Raw genomic sequence first — 26,253 nt, forward strand, 5'->3', positions numbered from 1 at the left:
TTTTAGCCCTTTTTTTTCTACCTAGCGATTTCAAAACTACACAAGCTTCTTCATTCTGTAAACCCGCATTCAACACAACTTATAATATGGGAACATTGTCAAAAAGTCACAAATATAAAGTACTTAAATTTAATAAATCTGACAAATAATACATATTATTGTAATGATCGCGATTGGAAAAACCAAAAGAAAAATTAATATTAAAGTAAAAAACTACCTAATAATTATAATTCTGAATTTGCTAACCATCTGATTATTTATATAAAGACACTTGATCAAAATTTCCTCTTGTTGAAAATAAAATATTAAAACTAGACAACTTTAAAATCTAAGAAATTTAAAAAGCGGTTCAGAATAAAAAAATATAAATTAATTACCAAACAAACAACATTTCATTAAGTCTACTCCAGTCTTATTTTAAAGATCGTATCTATCTTATTTTACACTACCCATCTTTACAAGGACAACATGACAAAAATACTTATTTTTTTAGCTTCATATGTTTCAAGGATGAACAAGGACTGAGTACTGCAATGGAACCAGACACGTACGTTATTTCGACAAGAAGTACTCAAGTGTCCTATTTTTTATGGTCTTTGTCTTTTTTAATCCGTCGGAGAACGTCATCGTTTCGGACTCTGTTTTCACAGGAGATTTTTAGTAATCCTCTCGTAGCACCCTATTTCAAAGGTTTTAATCTTTTTTGTAGTGGCTCGATAAAGTGTCTAGGTTTTGACGCCGTAAAAAAGTACTCAGAAGACAAAACATCGTACAATGCGCATTTGGAGGTCAAAATTAAAGTTTATCCAGCAAAAGAGGTCACGCATCCGAAAAAAAGCAGTCTCGCGCCATCTCTTCTGACTTTGGTCTCTTGTGAGTGATTCCATTTAGCATCCTAAATATTTATATTGATAGACTAACTCAATAACGTGCGCTCTTATTTTTCAAGTCGTTGGAGAAGTTTGTGTTTTTTTTCGAATAACCACACATTTGGTCTTGGAAATATTCATTTGTAGCCCTTTATTTAAACTAGCCGTGTGTACTTTGTCCAATATTAGCTGCAGGCTTTCCACACTGTCTGCGAGAAGAACAATACCATCAGTGGATTAGATTTTGTTTCTAATTAGTTCATTTATGCGGATGCCATCGATAAGTTTACTTATTGCATCTGTAAAAATGGCTTTCGAGTATATATGAAAAAGGAGAGGAGACAAAATGCTTCCTTGCCGGACTCCACGACATACGTCTTTATTCAATGTCAATTCATCAGCCACTTTTAATGCAGTTTTCTAATGCCAGTAGAAGTTACCAATTGTTATTTTACCTTTAGTAATCAAACGACAAAAAAAACTTTTTTTCCTTTTTTTTTTTGTCATTATTTTAATAATTTCAATTTTGGACAAAAAACGTTTCGTATTCAAAGAATTTCAATTTATCATTTGCTGTTTTATATTTTTTATATTATTTTTTAATGTGACATTGTAATTATTTTAATCAAATAAAAGAATAAGTCAATTTCGAAACTACGAAAACATGTAAATTGCTTACATCAAAACTTTATTCCAAAACAAACGATGGAAAACATGGTAATTAATGGTAGGGTACGGGATATTTCTCTTCCGCATGGAAACACCAAATTCGCCTACAAAAACACAAAATTCGTATTCTGACAGTTAAATTTAGAGTTAGTTTATTTTGACAGATAAAGTTGGGTTTAATGGAGACTAGAAGTGGGTAATCTTTACTATTATCACTGTAGCCAGGTTAGTAATAAAACCACTCAGTTACCTGTAAGTAAGAACCCTTTCGGAGTAGTACAACAGAATAATATGCTTCAATGTAATTTCGGCTTAATCGTGGGTTTTATTGAGGTTTCTGGGAAATTATTATATCACCTTATCACGAATTACAGGTAGATTTAGAGAAAAACATCAACCGAATAAGCTTTCAGTATTTCAACTTAATGCTCTTGATTTGTTCTCCCATCAAAAATAAATGCTTTATTTTAGTTAGTAAAATGAACAAACAAAAAGTTATAACAAACAAAAAAAAAATTAATACTCCAATACCTAAAATTATCAACCTATTTACATAGACATGCCCTCAACCCACAAAAGTGATCACAATTAACTTATGCCCAACGCGTATTTAGGCGTTCTTTGACTGCCAGTCGGGTGTAACGTGAGCTTGAACCTTTAGAATCGAAATTAGAATGCCTGTTTGTGTCATACAAACGTGCTAAAATCGTCCGAGTAAACATTGTGAAAATAATGGTTTATCTTTATATATTTGTTTTTAAGCTATTAGTGAAGCATAAAATAATTAGTATCCAAATAAAATAAATATTTATAGCTCTTCTTTCTGACAGTGCACTTGTAGAAATGCGGTTATTAACATACAAAATGAGAGTTTATTATTTTAGCATTCCGCAACATCCAGTAAAAATAAATAAGTGGGTGGAAATAAAAGGAATTGAAGGAAAGAATCTGGCTGGGATCCATAAAAAAATAATATAAATACTAACACTTTGAGCACCAGCCGAATACACATAGAATTTAACCTGTGCCCGGCCCATTTTTGTGAAATTTCATGCTTTGTTAAGGGTCTCTTAACTCTTGTGTGGCTGTGATGTCACACTAGTCGACATACGACACAAAACTTTATATATCTCTCTTATTTTTGATGAAATGATGAATCCGTATTTTTTGTTATTTTCAAATGAACATTTTTCACACCCAATTTGGAAAGTAAAATTTTTATAAGTATGCTAAATGGTAATACTAAAAATATTTATCCTTACTTCACGAAGAATAAATGTCCGTTTATTCAGCAACACATCTATACAGATACCTTATACAAGAGAAAACAGGAAAATAGAAGTCATAACAAGGAAGACAGAGGCGTTGTTCTGCGACGGGTATTGTCCAAAACAGATTCAGTCTTCAGTCGGTTGATGACAGTGATGGGGGACGCACGCGCGTAACATGAGCGGCGTATTTGTGATTATTAATTTATTTTGCTATAACAGGGCTTAATAATATATTATGGAAAAAGAATTATTAAACAGAATGTCTCCATGTTATTTTTTTTCAAATGTCTGAACTTTAGAATATTCCGTCTTTTACTAGTGGTAACACGATGTTACATCACCGCGCGCAAAGGGATTATTCACCACAGTCTTTTAAGAGTTAAAAGAGTTTTGATTATTAAAATACTCATATTTATTATAAACAATTTAATTAGTCATTTTTGTGTGATAGTTTTGCCAACATTGGGCTTTATGGAGAGAGCCACATTGCAATGTTCGAACATATACAGGGTCTAACTCCTTTTATTGTGATTTGTATGCCGAGCCGTGTAAACACGTGATTATAATAACCGGTGAACCCGGTCTAGTATTTTCACGTGGTTTAACAGCAGCGAAAAAGTACAAATAAAAGTCACTAGATGTCAATAAAATGTATTTTTTTCGTCAGCAGGTAAACTACGTGAAAACACGGGACCGGGACACAACGCGTAGTTATATAATCACGTGCTTACACGGCTCCGGGATACAAAGTGCTAAAAATGTACCAATGATGGATATTTTTCTAGTATTTGTAGTACATGTATTCTCATCGAATGCAGACTTGGTGTAAATGTAAATAAACAAATTCGTTAGCTATGGTTACGTTTTCGCGTTGATAACCCAAATAAACTAAATAAAAAATATAATATTTTTCAAAAAAATTCTTAAGTTTACGGAAAAAAAACGATGAAAATGAGTTTAGTACACTTTTGCCTTCAACATCCATTTTGAATGTTTTTTTTATTGTTTTTTTTTTGCTTTTAAAAGGAAGTGACGGGTAAAATTACCCATTTACTTAAATTAATATACCAACAAAACAAATTTAACTAGCGCCTTTCAGGGAAATGAGATGAAATCCTTTCTCGATTAAGTATATAATCCTTTGTAATCGTGTAGAAGGGGATGAGTTGAAAATTCATAAATATTAAGGAACAATTAGCCAATCTTTAACAAAGGCTTGGAAAATTCTGCGCCTCATTTTAAGTTCACAATGCTGTGGTTTACTTATCACAAGTTATTATGTGATAAATTCTACAACATCTGCCCCCAGGACCATTAAGTTATTTGCGGCAACGAAAAAACATTATTCAACCATAAATTCTCATAATGTTAAAAAAATGTATGGGAAGAAACGAAATGGATTCAGAATAAGAAAATGATATTCGACAGAACCTGTGATTTATAAAAACAGAATTTTACATATTCCAAGAATACAGTATGATAATACAACATTTTTTTAAAATATTGTATTTTGATACTATTTCTTGGATCAGTTGGTTAAACATTTTTTTTTTAATTTGCCGAAGTGTTTGTAGACAAGAACTGGATTTCTACAAGTGAAAAAGTATTAAGATTAACGTTATACAATTAGAGATAAACATCCTCTACATAGGTTTTTAAAATATGTGGCAATGTGACTCTCGGACAAGACACAATGCCTTTAAAAACATGACATATTATATCTGGATCTTCCGTTTTTTTACTGCTGATATGTTTATATGTACATGTGTGTACTTATTAAAGATATGGTGAGCGGTGAAAGCGGGGTGGTCCGCTGTCATTCAGACATATATGAACACATTTGAGCGAGTAATCGTAAATCGCCTTGCTATCGCTATGTTGCCAATGGGTGCGATACCCTACCGATACAACTTGCATCTATCTGGGTACGGGTATACCTACATAGAAAGATGCAATAACATCTAATATTGGAAAATATACATAGTACATTGTACTGCAAAAGTAGGGATAATAGATGAATATTTTTTAATGTATGCATTGTTTATTATATTTTTTTGTGCTGTGTTATTGTGTTTTTTTTTTTAAATGCCAAATAAAGATAATTATTATTTTATCAATAACGTTTGAGGTAAGGGAACATGGAAGTCTAAAAATGAGATATAATTTTATCAGATGAATCTCACCTTCGTCAATTAAGGCTTCAGCTCTTTAATTTTAGAAAAATCAACTGATAGAAGAATTGGCTTTGCTATAAGTCCTGCTGGATATAAAGATCTGGTGGCTTCCAAAAATAATTTCAAGGCTTTTAAAAAGTTTTGTAATCGGTTTGGCGAACTGATCATGTCCAATAAATTTAATCGCAGTCAGTGAAAAACTTACTTCCCTCTTTTCTATGTACTTCTGGATTACTTCCTTTCAGCACAAAGAGAGTTTCTTTGGACAGCTTTTATCGTTTGGCAACGAGCAAATTTTCCGTGTATGTGGGCACCGCCAAGGAGACTTTTGTCCTCAAATCTGGTGTGTATGTGGTGGGCAAGCTGATGAAAGAATTGAAGAAATAACGATGTTTATTTTTTATTATTTTATACCTGTAACCGCACTAAATTTATTTGCTGCTTAATCAAAAAAAGTATAACTAATTTGCGAAAACGTTTTAATCAGCCTACTATAAATGAATCGACGTGTAAACAGTATTATTTTTAGCAATATCAAAACTTGTTTTTAATTTTTAAACAATGTTGACTGTGGAAAGGATTTTTTTTAAAGCCACGTGTAGCAACTTAACAAAACTTTTTTCTACTTTTTTTTTTCAAAAGAAAAAAAGGATTTTGATTGAAATAATGTAGGAATCACGCCAAAATAATAAAGCATATGTGATATTTTTTTAAAGATAAAAAAAAAAAACTTCATTTGGGTCTTTTGTAAAGTTGCTACACGTCACTTGGTATTTTTTTCCTTTCCAGCGTCGATATAATTTAATCACTAAAACAATAAACCAATTGTTCACTTTACATACGTGCATGCTAACTATATACCAATACAGATTCTGCACTTGTATGTAGTTCACTTCAAAGCATGATGCATTTTAAAGAGCACAACCTAGTTCAGCACAGACAAGAGGCGTCTGCGTCAGAATACAGTATTGTCAAAATACGCGTCCAGAGTTCAGGTTCAGGCTCATTCATAGACAAAACTACATTTTGCATCCGCCCGGACACAGACAACACTTAAAAAAGGTAGGTATCAATATTTAAAATTGTAAATTGAATCGGCTTTGATATTACGAACTGATTTCTTAAAAGACATGAATGTTTAAACATAGACCGAATAGATAATGTAAAACAATAGGTAAAGTAGTAACATAAACCAACTAATGACAGGGCATAAGCTTTGTAAATTTCAAGACTTCTGTATTCCATTCTTAGAATTATTATTAATCTTGTTGTATTGAGCTTAAATTAAATTAATTTAGTTATTTTTAACGGTTCTAAGAACTTTTTAGAATATTGAATTTATAATACAAATTACAATATAAAATGAAAACACACAAGATGCAAAACTACTACTACTACTACTACTACTACTACTACTACCATCACGCCATTTCCCCGTAGGGGTAGGCAGAGAGAATGGACCGCCACACACGTCTATCCTGGCATACACTCCTAGCCTCTTCCACATTCATACATCTTGTCATACATGCCCTTCGGTTCTGTCTGCTTTTGACATGACCAGACTTAAGATTTTGGTTTATCTGATCATGCCACGTCTTCCTTGGTCGTCCTCGTCTAACGTTGCCGTTCATTTTTGCCATATATACTTGTTTTACCATTCTCTCGTCGTCCATTCGTTCTACGTGACCAAACCATCTCAGAGACCCTTTCTTAATCTTATCAATTATACTTGTCTCAGATTTACACTCTCGCCTGATTTCATCATTCGTAACCCTGTCATACATTGATTTCCCACACATTCGTCTAAGAGATCGCATTTCAACCGCGTTCACTCGACTTTCATCCTTCCTCTGCCAGTTCCATGTTTCACTTCCATACATAAGTGTTGGGACTAAAACTCCGTTGTGCACTGCCAGTTTAGCTTCGATTGACATATTTTTATTAGAAATTACTGTGCTTAGTGCTCCGTTCATTTTGTTGCCCGCATTCACTCTTCTTTCAACATCTTTTTCTACTCTTCCATCTCTTGAAAACACGCTTCCCAGGTACACAAATTCTTCTACTTGCTCGAGACATTCGTTGTTTACATTCATTATGCAGTCAGTAACCTCACTATCCCTTTCAAATACCACCACTTTTGACTTACTTTCGTTCATCGCCAATTCGCTCTCCAGGCATACATCATACATTCTAGAGACTATTTGCTGCAAATCAGCCTTGCTGCTTGCTAACAGAACTGCATCGTCAGCATACAACAAGCAGCTTACTGAAAAATTATCCATTTTTGCTCCAATACCCATACATTCTATCTCTTTCATACAGTTGCAAAACAATATATTTTAAAGAATGCAAAACAATATATTTTAAGGAATGATAGCCACATTATAATTGACAAAACAACAAAAAAGTATACAAACCCACAGTTAAGTGTTTTACTTGGCATATACGAGTATGTATTTTTAAATTTTTTAATTTTTTTTTATTATTTCTTTATTTTTTATTTCGGTAAAATGGCTATAAAGTGCAGAGCCAATTCTACCATATAAACATGAACATAAATATAAATATAAACAAAAATATAACAATAAACATAAATATAACAATAAACATAGATATAAACATAAAATAAAATTTTATATTGCAGCACTTATGGTGGTCTTAACATATCACATTTTTAAACAGGAGTGAAAAAGAATCTTCTAATTGTAAAATTTACTACACGATACTTTGAAAATGAAAACACCTATGTGGCGTTGACTTTAATAATAATAAAAAAATATTTAGTTTTTAAGAGCGAAAGTTAATGATTCCCACGTTTTCTACATTCTTCTTTGAGGGCTGGAGGTATACGACTTACCCCACTAAACCGTTCACCGTGTGAAAATAATGAATTTGCTTTGTGCCTTTGTAAACAATCCTTAAAATTTTTATTATTTTTTGAAGGGAAGTATTTTAGTACCTTAATACGTTCATCTTTTTCTGCTTTTTTATGAAATACGGAAAAACACGAATTAAATAATAATGATGGATAACGCTTCACTTTTTGACTTAAACGTTTTTCAATTTGAAAATGTGTTTTCAGAGAAAACGGTTTACATTAATTTATGTATATTCTGAAAAAAAATGATCAAAGTGATGAAAAAAACATGAATATTCAAACAAAACAAAAAGAAAAATTAACACAGAAAAGCTTTTAGTATGTACTCGTACATAAAATTGTGCCTTTCCGCAAATTGTTTTTGCTTAAAATATTTAAAAAATATTTTAAGAAAAAACTTTGTGTTTATTATTTTCAATAAAATAAATAAAAAAATAACTTTGTTTTTGACTATTTATTTTATAAACATAAAATTTTCGCATTCTATCTATTGATACACAGGTTAATTAATGTTCCACTAACCGATACTACTTTTGAAAAATAACTTAATACAATGAAACAGATTGTCAATAATAATAGATATAATAAGAACCTCAATGATAAAATATAAAGTGAAAAACAAAAACGCCAACTTCTAAATAAATATTTATATTCTACTTCCACAATAAACAAATCTAACCCACGTAGACAAAGGAGGCAGATCCTTTAAAAAAAAAAAAATTTTAAAAACATTTTTTTCATTTCTTGGCATCAAACATTAAACCTGCATTCCACACAACTAATAATATGTGAATATATTAAAACATCACAAAAACCCTAAATATTATAGAAAGCCCCTAAATATAATAAGTCTGACATATACCAATTAGAAAAACTAAAAGAAACTTTAATATTAGAGTAAAAGAACACTTACGGTGCCTAAATATTAAAACTGGTTTTGAAATTTTTTGTGTTGAAAATAAAAAATTAAAACTAGACAACTTGGAAATCTTCAAAATAAAAAAAAAACGCTTCATAATAAGAAAAAAAATAAAACTAAATTAACAGTCTCTTCTTTAATCCACTTCTGTCTAGTTTTGAAGATCGTTTCCATCTCACTTTACAATACGCATCTTTACACGAGAAACATGACAAAAGGACTTGCCTTATTAGCCCCATATGTTTCAATGTATATAAAGTAATCACTGTTCAAATAAAATAAAGTAAGATTACATTAATTTGAGTACCTTGATAAAGAAGCTTGTGTAGCTTTGAAATCGGTTGGTAGAAAAATAAGTTGTTAAAAACATTTTTTTTTCATATTTATTTTATTATGAATAAATACAATTTAACAAATGAAGCATGTGGTCTAGTGTTATTTAAAAAAAAAGATTGTTAAAGTAATTCAAAAATTTGATTGATAACCAAGAATTTAAATTCTTTTGCCATAGAGAGGGAAAACATTTTTGAGAAGGGAATATGGAATACTCCCCAAAAAGTAGATCCAGCATGTCTGTAGGCATTTGGACATACTCAATACACTGTTGAATAATTTAATTTAATATATGAAAAGAGAGAAAAATAACATTTTATGGAAGGGAATATAGGAGTCTAGGCATTTACATGACTTATGATCTGTCATTGGTTGGTTTGAGCAGCCACTTTACACCTGTCTCTCGGACAGTTGAGGTGTAAAAAAAACCAAAAAGAACAAACATTTTTCATAATTATTTTTTTTCCTTTTTTTGATTGAATCGGCATTCACTTCGTAACACTTCATCTGCAATCCGCGTTTGTTAACGCTCTCTTAGCCGAGTGATGTCTTCCCATATAATTAATCATAGGCTTAATTATTCTAACTTTCACTTATGTGCTAAATTTTAAGAAAAAAATTATACTTAGCGTCCTTCCCTTCATTGATCATGTTTTCATATCTGTACTTTATATAACTATACATATATATGCTAACACCTTAGATAAGGGAAGTTTTACTGATTTGTTTGTTTATTTTTCGTTTAAATTCAATGACATTGTGTAAAATATTCTGTGTTTATTAAATTCGTTTTTTACCACCCGTCGATGGGATGAGTGCTCTCTCTGATCTGAAATAGTGTTCTTGTAAAATAATAAAAATTGTGTAACAATTATAACAAAGTTTTATTGCCATAATAATATATTATTTTCCTTTTAAATAAGTGAAACAAGATGGTAGTTAAGAAATAAACAGTTTAGCGATTTAGTTATAGTAAAATCATGAGCAGAACCAAATAGGCTAAGGGTAGATATTATGAATGAATTATTACTTAGATAACGGGTTAGATCATTACCCTTTAGTATGCCATTTTAGTCTCTACATAATTTCCGCATATAATATTATAATAATTGTTCGCAAACTGTTTTATTAGCACTACGTTTAAGGGAGCAAAACGTATGGAAAATTTCTGGTTTCTATTGCTTTTCCGGTACCAATTTATATTCTAATGCGTCTGAATAAACCTACAAAGATACATAATATAAACACTTCTACTTAATCTATAAACGTATAAATTATTCATATCTTCCCCTGTGAATACATTCGAAATCCTTATATGCTAGTTCCGAGCGAGATAATCACTACCCTTTGTATGGAAACATACTTTACAGTTTACACAACAGTATACGGTATAAACACACACACACACACACAATTATGTATCGGAACCTATTTAAATATTACATAAATTATACTATCGAAAGTTTGTGTATGGCAAATAAACAGATACCCGTTAAAAAAAATGATGTGATGTTTCAATGCAATGTCGTTATAATATTATAACATATTATATAGGCATGTTGATGTTTAAGGAAAAGTATACTATGTATGTTTTAATTTTACAGTTTTTTAGTTAAGCCCTTTTCTAAAGTTAGATCTTATGTATTTATTTAAAACATTTGTCTGTAGACAAAGTAAATATGTAGGTAAGTTAGTAAGTAGGTGAAACATATGAAAGTAATGTGAGGATTTTTGACCAGTAATATGGAAACATAGAAGTCTTATAATATAAATAATTCACTCAGACAAATCACACCCGCTTCAATAAAGTCTTTAACTCCACAAAAATCAACATTAAATGCACGTTTTCCACATACCTGAAAATCGTATTGAAGACGGTGGGTTTTCCTATTAGTTTAATTCATATAAAAATCAATGTTATTTTGTGAATAAACAAGTTATTCTTTTGAAATTTTCAATTTTACATTAACAATTAACACGCTGAAATATAATGTTTAGAGTCAATATATTTTAGGTTAATTTACGTTTGTCATAGTTTATATGAAAATGTTTAAAACGTGAACGGAAAGAGGTGTCAAAAATAATCACTTTCGTTAACGTTCACCATTTTAAAGACTTATTATCAAATAAAATAATATAGATATTACGCAAAAGTAAACAAAAATATCCCATAGAGTAGAAAAAAATATTTCTAATGATATTAAATTATTTTTGAATTTATTGAATTGATTTTAATTTTTGATTATTGTAAAATATCATAATAAAATAATTACTTAAATTACCTCACAAAAAACCCCTCGGCTGGAGTAAAATTACAATTATCTAACAGGAAATCGAACTAGGAACCCTCCGCGCATGAGGCAAGTATATAAGCCATTACAGCATGAGGTCACATGTTATACGTCAATTAACTAATCTAGATTTTTTTATAGTATTAATTTTTCCTACGTTTTACATAATGTTTTATTGTAACTCATTTTAGTCAATGCAAATTCAATTAATAATATCCGCATTTTTGGTAATATAAATGTTTAGTTTACACAGCTATAAAAACAGCGAAAATGGAAACTACGTGACGAAAAATATAAACGTGTTAAAACGCATCGTGGGATTATTCAGTTAATAAACTAAATCATAAGAACAAAACGAAAAATGGCGCCGTTTGGTATTCTGTACAAAAATATTAAAGTAAATGCGCGTTTTAATATATTTTGTGCGGTTTTTATATTTTTCAAGTTAAATACATTTTGAAGAATGTCAAAGCCATCAAACGAATAGAAATTGTATTTTAAGAAAATTATCGATAATTGACGTATACCAATATGGTAATAGGTCTAGGGCTGTAATATTTTCCCGTGTTAGGCCTAGACACCGTTGCACTCCATCTCATTTGTTTAAAATCAAAATTCTAAACATAAATGCCTGCAAATGTGGAGGCATTGGAGATCTGTCTCACAATTTGATGTGAATTCGAACAAACCTTTTATGTAGGTGACGAGATGAAAATATTTTTAATGAATTAAAATTAGAAAAAACTAATTGGAAGCATAAAAAAAATAAATGAACTTTTATTGTTGAATTAAAAATGCTGGGCTCATCAGATTAAAATCACAAAAAAATATTATCACGTCAGCACTTTATCAAGCCGTTTAATAAAATAGTGGATTTCAGTTAAGATGCAGAATGTAAAAGGGTTCAAACCTGTAGTAGTTAAGGACCTGCGCAAAGACTCCAGGGTGGCGGTCGAAGAAGTACTCGTTGAGGATGGGGTCGTAGTTTGCCAGAGCCTCCGTCAACCGGGATAGTCTTGTGGCGGGGATCTTTTTCAAGGTGGCCTTATACGTCTCGTATCTAATAAATAAAAAAAGAAAATTGACACAATTATTTAAAGCACAGTAATTTTAAAAAAAATAAAATAAAATTCTTCAAACATGCATTTCTCTAAATGGAATTGACAAATACGTCTAACAGACATGACAAACTTTTTTGAGAAGAGGATAAATGGAAGCCTAGTTATTTACAAACTTTTGACCTATCATTGACTGGTTCAGTTAAAAATGCTTTTGTTTTATATGATATATTACAATAAACATAGATAGTAGCGTTGTTTTAAAATATACCTTGGCATTAAATAATACAAATGATACAGACTTCCGAAGTGAAAATAAAATACTTACTTATAACTAAAAAATGTAAATCAGTTTTTATATTTTATAGATGACCACAAGTGCACCAAAAATGGATTGATCAGTTGATCATATAATCAATTATTTGGTAGGTCAAAAATCATTTGAATTTTGTTAACCATTGAATTATAAAAGTATGTAATATGAGGGATGTTATTATTTAAGTATCTATCATATTTTTTTATTTTAAATCTTGAAATAGGCACAAAAATATAGTTATGTGTATAAATATTATCTAAGCAATGCAAACATTTAGTTTACTAAAGCTTTGTAAGTTTAGGTTTATCTGGAACATCATTGGTGACAAAGCCTACATAATCCTTATCTGGTTAGTCTAAGCTGAGTTTATAGCCTCAAATGATTAAATCTAAATAATGGAAATAGAAACTTTGTAATATTTGCTTTGAAAATAAAAAGTATTTTTCCTGAAGCAACATGTGCTAAAATAATTGAGTATTCGAATAAAACTAATTTAGAAAATGTGTTTAGAAATATGCGTCTTTTAAAATAATTTATTTGATTATAATAATATTTATGAAGTCCCTATTTTGTGAAAAATCACCTCAAGGACGCTTAACAATTTTGTTCGTAAGCTTACATTAGAAGTTAGCAAAAGTTACATATCACATTTTCTGATTTTAGAATTGAGGGTATGATAAACGAAAGAAGTGAGATTTCAGTTGACATCTGAACTGACTGGGACTGTCGACGATTAGATTGGAGTAAAGGCAATTGGTTCCAGACAAAAAAGCCTGCAACGGCAAAAGCATGGTCTCCGAATCCAGTGTTTGGGCAGGTAGAATTTCAACAAATTTTCCTCTGCCCGAATCAAATGCTGACCTAAGAATAGGTTTTTTTATGTATTTTCCCGAATATAGAGGTCGTCAGAAGGGATTTAAATACCGTACAGCAAAGCTTGTATTTTATTATCTCTGGGGTTTTAGCCAGTGAAAATCTGAAAGATGTTGTGAAATGACCCTAACTGCCACATTGAAAATATTTTGAAGTTTATCAGTTTGGTATTTTGGGAGATTTATGTACTTATATTTAATTACAGTAATCTAGACGCAAAACGGCATAAACATTTACGAGAGCTTTAGTTGTACATATTTGAATATTTTTCGGCATGAATTTGATTCGTCGGAGATGAAAAAAACCAGCACTTATCGTTTTATTGACCTGAAAATGTAGAAAAAGATTTGAATCTCATACCCGTATGCAGAGACAAAACTTAAGGTGAGGAAAGTACATTCTATTGTCTTCACCTTCAGGTTATTCTCCGCATTTGAGATTAGAATGTACTTTCCTCACCTTAAGTTTTGTCTCTGCATACGGGTGTAAGTAAACACACGGTAGTTAACATAATTACTAAAAAATCATTACCACCCGGGATTGAAATTGATGATTGGTCTAAAAGGTGTTGTCGTTTTTGGGTCACTTTAAGTAAAAGCTCTGTTTAGATGGATTGAATTTGAGCATGTTTGATGACACCCGGGTATTGAGGTTTTGGATGCATTGAGAAACGTGATTTTCTAAAATTATTTATATCTTGAGTGGGAGGATTGTACCGTATCGCAATCGGCATTAGGTACATTCCATGTCATTTTTGTAGTTCTTTTTATTTTTTGTATAGCAGTTGAATTTATTATTTATCTTGTTTATTATGGACATTGTTTATAACTCAGAGAGGTCATTTTTTCTGCTTTAAATAAGCTTTTATTTATATTTACGTATTAGAATCAAAATATGTTAACAAAAAGCGGACCGTATCGAATAAAGTTGGGTTTTATAAAAGGTTGGAAATATTTAAATCAAGGGAAGGAGCACGGAAACGGATCTACCTTTAATGCCATGAGAATGTTCTTCTATTTTGGGTATTGGATGATGAAAGTTTAATATGATTTGTTTAATTAACCGATTTATAATAATAACTTTCACAACGACGCGTAACGTTTCAAAAAATTCTTGTGCATAACATAACATATAATTTTTTTATTAAAGCGGAAAATGTTATAAATATATTTTTTTTAAATATTTGATTTGATAACTATAACCTAACCTATTTACTTTAAAAAATCAACTGATTGGCGAAACTAGACCAGTTACACATTAAATCAAGAGTATTTGTTTAGATAAATATACTGTAAAAAAATATTTTTATGTGAAAATATATTGTAGAACTCATAAATATTTCGCATGAGTCTTCCCGATTTCGTTCCAGATAATTTCTTGTTGATTCATCCATAATTTGCAAAACCAATAAGCCGATAGTATCTTCTCACAATCCGAACCCCTAACAGATAACAACAGTACGTGACTGGCCTAGAGCGATTTATACCTTTAACTTTCACCCTTATATTCAATTTATTCGTTCCCTTAATCCTCTCAAAGGAATCTCACACTTTAAAAATATTTGAGAGTTTTTCTCCGTTTATCCTTATAAACTAGAGTAAGTTCCAAGTTTTTAGAGAAAATTTTAGTTGAAAGTTTATTGTGATTTATTATAAAAATAAAAAAAACTAGTTAAACTTAAATACTAGCACATTTTTTGATGGAAATAAAGTCCACCTATGTTTGAAATGGAGTATTAAAGAATTAATAATACGCATTTTTACTCTATTAGAGAGGTAGAAAGGTTATCATTGTTTTTTAATTTTATACTTATTTAAAAAAAATAGTTTCAATGAATTAAAAAAATAAAAATATGAAATATCTTACTTGAAAGCAATGTATTCAATCTACCCTATATAAATTATTTGATTAACTTACAATTAATTACATTCTTAGGACAAATCATTCCTCATTAGCAAAATGGTTTTATTACTGGTCATTCAACGTCGTTTCAATAGGGTTCAAAATTCTAACCGTCTATGCGCTCTGTAGCTGCAGGATATGTAGAAATCTTGTAGCTCTTATTTGCAAACGATTAAAAAATAAATAGCAAAACTAAAATTCAATTTTTAAATGAAGTAAATGGGCGCTAAGCTTCATACCGTCCATGCGCTTTTTAGCTACAAGACATGATATAATCTAGCTCCTATCTGTCATCCGTTATTAAATTAAATTATAATTGAAAACGAGGAACTAATATCCTAAACGTCCACGCGCTATGTAGTTGAAAGACGTGTTGGGATATTTATTGTACAACGCCCTTTAGGTGATTTTTACAATTATAGCACTTCATAAATTATTCACCATAGTAATATCCAGTTTTACTAGAATTTTTTGTATATTCGTATTGAAGAAATTTTATTTTAAATTTCTATTTGAAGTACTAACTTTGAGATTATTAATTGTTATAAAATGTATATATAGAACAAATTTTTTCAAATTTGCTTTTTTATTTTCTACCAACCGGTTTTAAAGCTACAATAGTTTATTTTCAAATATTTATCAGTACAGATACAGGAGATGTAAAAAAAAAGTGCTTTTATATATTTTTAAATTTTTTTTAGAATAAAATATAAGAGGTGAAACAGAGTACTCAAAAAATAAAGGATAACTACATAGCAATGAAACACATATAAAAAGTTAAAATAGGAAATAAAAAATCCCACAAAGGCATGGCCTGTTTGCGGGTATACAAGAAATGTTAACGAATTTTTGCTCCTATAATTAATAGACCGGTATAATATTTTTGTGTACTTAATATAAAAATGAATAAAGAATTTTTAACAGTTTTTAGAAACCATTAGTGGTTTAATATCGTTAGTGTAAACTCTCTCCCATCCAATTATTCCATAGGAAAGCGATGACTGTACAAGTGCATAATATACCATTTTAATAGTATTTAGCTGGGCGTAAATACTTAACCGTTTGAACACGTAGGTTAAATATCTCAGTTTATTAATAATTACTTCAAAATGATAAGTCCATTTTAGTTGACAGTCAATGATTACTCATATGTATTTTATGCACCTTTCAGACTTCATGTTTTTGCAGTTATTACATATGTCAAAATTACAATATATAATATGAAACATAACATTAAGGGAGGAAGAAGATGATTTTGAATTATAAAATAGAATAAACAGTGTTTTATTACAATTTACCGAGAGAAGATTTCGATCTAAACACTCCTTGATAATAGTTATACATATATTGGCTATTTTGAAAGTATTATTATCTCAGGTATTACTTTGGACAATTATTGCAGTATCATTTGCATAAAAAACTAATTTACCAGGAACAGACATATTACAAATATCAATTTTAATCCATTACATTTTTAATATTTTACTGTTTAACTTGTAGTGTAATTTTTAACTAATTTTTTTTATGCTTTTTAAATGGTAGCGAAAAATTACTTTTTCTTAAAAAAATTAAAATTTATATTTTATGTACTATCTATCTACTGTAAATTTTATGTTTAAAAATAAAAAATACTTGTATTTAGTTGTATTGACATCACGGAAATTCAAAAAAGTGCTTCAGTAACTCCTAACGTTTTAAAATCCGAATGATGATAGTGAGTTTTACATGTTAGTTTTATTGGTGTCCTGACGAAGAGGCGGGTACGTCACCAATCCGGTAGACAATGAAAAGTCAGTAAGTGGTTATAAACAAATATTTGCAACAGCTGGTAAAATGTTTGATCACAAAGTTAATGCTTTAAATATTAAAAATATAAAGTATGAAATATTTATGTTGTAATCGGGGCCCCGGTCTAAGGGGTTTAACTTGTAGAATATTGTGATAGAATATTGAATTTTTGGTTTGACCCCGAATAAACTCATAGCACCTGCGTTCTATAGACAAATAGATATTTTATTACTTACCTTGTTCTAGAAGGGTTGGGCAATAATAATTATTTAATAATTTATTTTGACTTACTGCCTTACCTTTTCGGAAACACGTTAATAATTTTAATGTACCGAATACCTCTACCAACTAAGTAGTCATAAATTCATAACTCTTGGTTCTAGAATACGGCTTTATTGGTAGTTCTATCACAGTAAAGTTAGGATAGTTAATTACATTAAGGTAAGATGATTAGTTGCCATTTTGGACGTCATTTCTGGGCTTGTATAATATCAAACATCATCCGAACTGGCAGGGTTTTCAATGATTCCAGGACACTCAGAATCCTGTACAACTCGTTGGTATGGACCAGGATTGAGAGTGCATTGATGATATGGAGTCCACACGAGCAAGATATTCCCTCACGTTGGAGAGGGTTCAGAAAAAAAACTGAGGTATCTCTACATGAGGGAGTACGGTGGTTATCCGTGGCTCTATCCTATTGCATTCCTATTGGGCATGCTCGGGATCAACATTTTGCAACTTAGAAGAGATGGGTTCACACTGACCCAGTTTTTCAAACTTATAAGAGGTTTTATCGAGTACTCGGCCATTTCAATATCCATTAATAAGTTCCCGGTGGTTGTTTCCGACGGCGTCAGCACATACTGATTTAAACCCGGCTTCCAGAACCAACCTGCTTCTGGTTATGCCAATTGGAAGAGTAGTCAGACAGCTGACTATTATCACTTTGGAGATCGAGTTCTTTTACATTAGTGAAACTATGTTTAAGAGGCAAATACTCATGCTACTGGAGAGTATTATACCTTAACAATGTCGAACCATTACTCGAGGGTTCTTGATTTGATATTTTGTCCCAATATAACGCCATAAATATGTTGTTATTTGTAATGTTATTTTGGAAAAAAAAAATTTGAATTGAAATCATTGTCATTAAAAAATTACAATAGGGATGGAGAATACCTTAAAGTAGGGAATATGGAAGTCTAAGCATTTACAGGGCTTATGACCTGTCGTTGGCTGGTTTAAGTGGCCACTTAACACACTGTGTAACATTCACCATTCTGCCAATGTTTGAACATTCATATTTCTTCAATTCTTCCATTTGTTGATTTTAGTGAAGTTAAAGAGCTGAAACCTTTATTGTGAAGAGATTTATCTTACTGAACTATTTCCCGTACTAGGCAACGCCTGAAAACAATTTTCCAATTTTTAAACTTCTTCTTAGACCAATTGGTTTAATTACAATATTTGAGTTTGTTTAAATTTTAAAATATTCCCTATTCCCTGTTTGTTCAAATATCCCCTTCTTTAAGGTATTCTCCATCACTGTTATAATTTTTTAATCTTAATGACTCCCGAGGGGTTGAAATCCAGTCTTTTGTCTACAAACATTTGGACAAACCCAAATATTGTATTAAAATCATTGTATTTATTGTAAGGTATTCTTTTTTAATAATGTGCTAGGACTTTGAATAAATTTGACATCGACTTTACCCTTGTGTAGGTATCTGTTTTTTTCTCGGGATTAGGATTGGAGCTTTGTTTTGAAATTTGATCAATTTGTTTAAAAAAGGTGGATAGTTGGTCTCGCATGTTGGTTCAATTTGTGTTGTTCTCACAAAGAGACGGGTACGTCTCGAAATCGGTAGACATAGAAAAGTCGGTAAGTGGTAATTTACAAATATTTGATAACATTTATTAATAATATTTGTAATAGAGAGGAAAAACATTTACACACGTACTGTGTGTAAAGTGGCTACATAAATCGGCCAATGACAGGTCATAAGCCCCGCAAACGCCTAGACTTCCAATTCCCTTCAAAAAAATGTTTTTTTTCTGTTGTAAGATCCAAATTACTCCGTTGGGAAAAATCCAGCCTGTCTACAGACGTTTGGATATACTCAAAACATTGTTAATTAAATAAGTCAATCAAATACTAGTCTTTAAAAGTAAAGAGGAGATAAAAGGTAAGGAAGCGAGGTATTTAAGGAAAAAATATGATTTTTTCGTTGGACGAGTGCTTTAGAACATAGGGCGGCAATTTTTTTAATAAGAGGTTCTAATATTTCACGTAGGGATTACTGCGGACCGCACTTGGCCAATGACAGGTCATAAGCCCCGCAAACGCCTAGACTTCCAATTCCCTTCAAAAAAATGTTTTTTTTCTGTTGTAAGATCCAAATTACTCCGTTGGGAAAAATCCAGCCTGTCTACAGACGTTTGGATATACTCAAAACATTGTTAATTAAATAAGTCAATCAAATACTAGTCTTTAAAAGTAAAGAGGAGATAAAAGGTAAGGAAGCGAGGTATTTAAGGAAAAAATATGATTTTTTCGTTGGACGAGTGCTTTAGAACATAGGGCGGCAATTTTTTTAATAAGAGGTTCTAATATTTCACGTAGGGATTACTGCGGACCGCACTTGGGCCATATTTCAACAGTATATCTACACAATGCTCATCGTTATGAATATACCCTTTCTGAATATAATGGTTTATAGGACACTGCATATGCACACCAACCGCAGAGTGTCGTGATAATTTTTTTTGCAAGAATTTAAGATTTTTAGTGGATGGACTATGAAATATTCTAGTGTAAAAACCCCTTATTTTTTTTTTTTTTTAAATATGCTCATTGGCTTTTTTTATAACCTTTCATAATTTTCATCTTTCATATTATGTAATATTATTATTATTATTAATATTATTATTAATAATATTTAATTAATATTATTTGATTAGTTACTAGGAGATAATAATCGGCTATCGCCGACTATTATATGCAAGGTTGGCCCTTCGGGCCAACTTTTATCGGCCCTTTGGGCCAACAAAAGTCTTTTTTTCAGGCCTCTCGTAGTGAGCCTAAAGCTAAGTTGGTCTTTCGGTCTAACTTACGGGTTCCAGTCTCATGGCTAGAGTCGGTGGCTCGCCGATCAGGGGTACGATGTTCGAACCTGATTCCCCTTGTCCAAAAGTGAGTTATTTGCAACTCGTTGAAACTGGCCCCAAAATTTAAAAAAAAATGGTTAATCATAAAAACAGAAATATTTCTTTAAAAACTATTACTCGGAATAACGCTACCAAAACCACGCAGTTTAAATATATTAAATATCCCGGCGACCCCGAGGTGTAGTGGTTAAGGCTATTGACTCACTCACTAAAAGTTCCGGGTTCGATTCCCGGCAAAAATTAAATGCGATTATTTTCAATAAAGTAGCAGGTAGATCTACCAATTTCGGGTGATTTCTACCGATCTACCAATCTACCGAATTTGATCAAAATTCTACCGATTTTTAAAAATTTGAGTTTTTTCCATAGCATTTTCGAGAATTATTTATTCGTTTCTTAAATAGGCAATCCTCTCATAAATAAATAAACCAAATACTTACTATTTTTTGTTTGCTCAGAAAGCAACTTTTACAGCTATCTGTTTATTATAATTATTATTTTATTTATTTTTTTAAATTACACCACAACAGGCCAGGAGACTTAGTCACATTAGTAAATTGTAGCACAAAAGATTCAGGCTTGATAAAAATCATATTTCAAATTTATGTATTCTCACCGGGAATCGAGCCCGGGACCTTCCGAGCGTAATTATATTATAAATATATCGTCTTTACATATTATTATGAATACTAATATCATTTGTTCGTACATAATTCGTACGTTGATTTTTATGTATTGGTAAATAGTAATTTTCGGCTATTTTCAATGTTAAAGAATAAAAATTGTCATTTCTGTTTTTAATTTCATAGTTTCTTTTTTATTAAATAGAATGTCAGCAGATCATTTAACAATAAAAAAAACTTCAGCGTTAGTGATTTTTGCTTACATTTAATACCATATTACAACGATTAGTAGTGATAACTTTATCATTACTCTTAAAATTACGATAAACGTAAAAATTTACATCAATTATTGAGATCTCACTGTAAATCGAATCCGAAACTCTCCGTGCTTTTATTGAAGTTAAGTATGAAAAACAATAGACGAAATTTAAGATTTTTAAGCAGGAATCAACCGTATATAGAACTAATGATGAAAATATAGACCACGAATAATAGGAAAGGCAGAGGCTAGGAGGATGGAAGTTAAACGATTAGTTAATTTACGAGCGTCTCAAAACCAGTAGACATTAAAAGTCAATAAGTGGTTATAAACTAATTATTTATTTATTTATTTATTAACGGACATTGTCCATGTATACAATTTATAAGGTTTAAATATATAGTTTAAAACATTAAAAAAAAAGAAAGAAGCACTGACAAACATAAGGGACATCGAGACAAGATCTGGACTATTTATTTAGTGCTCGTTTAAATCGTTGTAAACTTAAACCAAAAAAGTCCAGATCTTGTCTTGAGTTTACAATACGACAAAGACGGGTCATTGGAGAATTTAGGCCATAGTTTGTTCTATGCTGATACTTCATTGTTTCTCAATCTATGAGTCGGAATATTGAATTTTACTTGTCCCAGTAATGATGGAACATCGATTATACCATTAAGTATGCCGAACATATATATGGAGTCAATATTAGTTCTACGTTTTTGTAGACTAGAAATATTTAACATTGACTCTATTTCAGCATAAGAATAATTATCTCTCTCTTGTCTGAGCATCCACGCTATTTTTCGAAGCAAGCGATGTTGGACTGATTCAATGTTAGTAACATGAGTTAAAATGTTTGTTAGACCACAAAGTAAATGCTTTGAGCATAAATAATAAGATACAAATTGATAGTTATGATCGTGAAAACCCACCTTAGTAAAACTATTTTTAATAATACTGTACACTATAGAAGGAACTATTAAAATAAAATTTTGTTTAGAAATTCGATCTGCGTAAAAATATTTGTCGGTTATTGTCTTGTCCTTGTCTTCCTTTTGATTGATTTGACATCGATCCTTCTTACGTCACAATTCTCTCCATTACGTCTGAACCCGGTTATCTACCAATCATTCATTTTTTATGTGTCTAAAACCCCTTTAGAGAACACAATGATGTCGGGAAAACGCGTACGTATTATATTACTAAGAAAAAATATTTCAAACATAAAAATAATTTCAAACTACCAAGTTTTTTATAATCGGTGGAAGTAATTTGTAATTGATTTTAGAAACAAAATAAGAGTGATACTTAAATCCATCAATTTCAAACAACCCGCAGCCTATTTGATTCGGTCGCTTTTGCGACATCTTCGAGACTGCTCTATTTACTATACAATTAAATGTATTTATCGAAAAGCAGTAAAAAAAATATTAATATCATATGAATTACGTTTTACGTCGTCGAAGCTTAAATTTTTGCTCAAACTTTAGCAATATTTGACACGCTCACTTCCAGTAATAATATTCTACACCCCTCTATGAAGTTCTACCAGCATTCAGTACAAAGGATTTTACCCCCACAAATAGGGTCGACTCATACCATTATTTATGTTTGGTCACATACGATGTTAATGGAACAACATGAAGCAAACTCTGATCTCTGATGCAGCAAAATTTTGTGCTAACTAAATATTTAACATTATGATTGGATTAAAGCTTCCCTAACAAAACCAGTATTGTAAAATGTAGAAGGTCTGCTTTTATCTACAAAGTGTTCCAATAAAAGGAAATTAATTTGAGAAAAATTCACTGTACTGCACTGAATAATTATGAATTCATATTAAATAATAAAAACATTTATATTCAGCAATAGTGGTATACCTGGCTGTACCTACATTCGAACCAATGCGCAATAGTTCTTGAAAAAACACTATGTCTTCCAGTTTTATGGGTTTTCCTTTATTGATGGATTATTATATCATCTAATCTATCGACGACAGTGCAAATATTGAATTATAAATTTTTTGCATCAAAACGAAAAATTATCAAAACATTTAAAATGCTGACAAGCACGGTTATCAATTTGCCAAGAGACAGAAAGATAATATAAAATCCTAAAGGTGTCCTGTGAACACTGGACTCTCGGCTAATTACTCTCTCAGTTACCCTGTTTATTCAACATGATAAGTACACATTAATAAATGCAAAACGTCGTTTTCTTCTGCCAATCTTCAGCTGGGTAGGAGCTCTCATGCATCCATATGCATTAATTACAAAGTATTTACTTATGCTACAATATTTTTTTAAGAAGTGTGGCATATCATTAAAGTATAGAGTGCAGTATTCAAATATTTAATAAAATTACATTTTGAAGAAGTATTTATTGAAATGAATCGTTTATTTTATGACTCAATCTAATTAACGAAAAAAAACAAGTTTATATGAAGTACAAATCGCGCATTGCCACAATTTGATTCCTATTTTCTGCAAGTATTATTTACAACTATCAAAACATGGATTCGACACCGAATTAATTTTATGCTTTTAACAATAGAAAAAAATAATCATAAAATCAAATACAATACTTTTTGTGCAAAGAAAAAAATGTATCAACATTTCTTTTAACAGTGGCAAATATAGATTCTAGAAAAAAAACATAATTATTCATTTTATCTTATATTTAATAGATAATAACACATACTCCAAATACCGACTAAAATATGTAAAAAGGATTTAGAAAAATAATTTGTGTTTTGAAAATTGATATAGATATTGCGGAAAAATGAATTTCTTTCATGGTGGCCTCTATGGTGTAGTGGTCAAGACGCTTGACTCACACACGGAAGGTTCCGGGTTGTGCAAAAAAAAAAAAAATTAACAAATAGTTTAAAATACGCCTACATAAAAACGCGCCATGATTGATCGAGACATTCGTGATGTAAAAATTCATGTTCGTTTACAATGTGTCACGAAGGATTTTGGCTTTGTAAATTATATGTTTGCTGTGCATCCAGATGCACAAATAATATATAATTCACAACGTTCATGTGCTATATATCATTTAAAACCCTTTCTTCCACACACAATGTACAAAAATAATTGTAAAATCATTAATATATGTAAATAAACGCAGACGAAATAATATACGACGGCATCTTCATACAATTTATGTAACGGAATGACAAATGCAATAAAGCGTTATCGCGTGAATTAAAAAAAAATTTTTTTGCCTTTTTTTTTTTTTCATTTCATTTTTTTTTGCACCACAACAGGCCAGGAGGCCCAATTACAGTAGGGAATTACATTACAGAACAACCAGGCTTGAGAAAAATCACATTTTTTAGTACTAGAATATTTTAATTTCATTAAGTATTTCCTGTACATTCATCAATTCATAATATTGTACAAAAAAATATATTTCCATATTGTCAATAAAATAACACAATACTTTAAAATAAATATTTTTCAAATAAAGCATCTTTTGTTATAAACATTACAACACAATACTGAGAGGAATGGAAAAAAAATATAAAATAATAATATTTTTTATTTGGAATTGAAAATAAGTACAAAAAATATAAAATATGATGTGTTCTTACACATGTAAATGTTATTTTAGGTACTTTGTAGGCATATTATTAAATAAATAAATTTAAAGTGAATTTAAAGAAATTTTAGAGAACGAGATTGATGTTCAATGTGTATTTATATAGCGAATAAATAATGTCGCGTGAATATTACGGAGATGACGTGTAAAACTGACTAGGCTGACTGATGTTACTACAACCTGTGGTCTCTTTATTGGCCGCGTTCCTTTGATCTTCGTGTTCCTTTGATCTTCATGGTAGGAACGAATTTCATGTATTCCAGAACGTTGGGCGGATGACAAATTTGCAATACTGTTAGTCTTGTAGAAAATAGTGTATTGTAACCAATAAAAAACGCTTAATTTCTTCTTGCAGTCGTTGCTCCATATTTTATGTGAAATTATTGCATCTCTGCGCCATCGATCAATGGACCATGACTCCCCCAAATATTAAAATATGTTAATATTTAAAGCATTCGATTTGGTACACTATTTTAAATATGTCCAAATGTTTATAGACACAACAATAAAGGTTTCAGCTTTCAGCTCATAAATTTCACTTAAATCAACAGATGGAATAATTAAAAAAATGTTCAATAATGACAAAATGGATAATGTTACACAATGTGTAAAGTGGCCACTCAAAAGCGCCAATAACAGATCACGAGCTCTGTAATTGCCTAGACTTCCATATTTCCTTTCTTAAATGATCTTCATCCCTGTTGCAGTTTGTTAATTTAATAATTTTATTTAATGTTTTTAATAATTTTAAATAAACACTTTCAGACTTTTCTCTATCTTCGGATTTTGTGATTACCACGTCTCTTCACCAGGACACTAATTAAACTACTATGTGCGATTAGCATGTTGGTTAAATTGGGGTCCTGACGAAAACACGAGTACGTCTTGAAACCGGGTGAGACAGAAAAGTCGGTATTTGGTTACATGCAATTATTTAGTAACATTAAAGAAAGAATGTTTCATTGTTGTTTTTAGTGATCAGCTTTATCTAGAGCGTTGACTCCATTTGGAATTTTCCACAATAGTTCAATTTTTTTTAACACTGTTTTTAAATTGAATATTCATTAGATGAGATGCGTGCTAATATATGAAAAGGAAAAAAAACCCGCCAAACAGGATGTATACTTTTATTTTTATTTATTTATTTATTTATTCACACTCTTTATCAAAATACAATCCATATTCACTTTGCCCAGCTAACAAGGGTACATACCCCGTTCCAAGCTAGGCAATTACATTTTTATATATTA

General features: G+C 30.7%; 1 protein-coding gene across 1 annotated transcript in view; it reads right to left on the reverse strand.

Moving 5' to 3' along the window:
- LOC148276736 (potassium voltage-gated channel protein Shaw-like) overlaps positions 1-26,253 on the reverse strand; it is a 273,952-nt gene that overhangs the window by 213,219 nt on the left and 34,480 nt on the right. Inside the window, exon 2 of the mRNA XM_088233849.1 lies at positions 12,315-12,464. Within this exon, the coding sequence (XP_088089975.1) occupies positions 12,315-12,464 (150 nt within the window). The remainder of the gene's footprint in view (positions 1-12,314; positions 12,465-26,253) is intronic.

The sequence above is a fragment of the Micrasema longulum genome, unplaced genomic scaffold (assembly GCF_059751315.1).
Source record: "Micrasema longulum isolate JH-2025_06_02 unplaced genomic scaffold, ASM5975131v1 h1tg001156l, whole genome shotgun sequence".
Taxonomy (NCBI): domain Eukaryota; kingdom Metazoa; phylum Arthropoda; class Insecta; order Trichoptera; family Brachycentridae; genus Micrasema; species Micrasema longulum.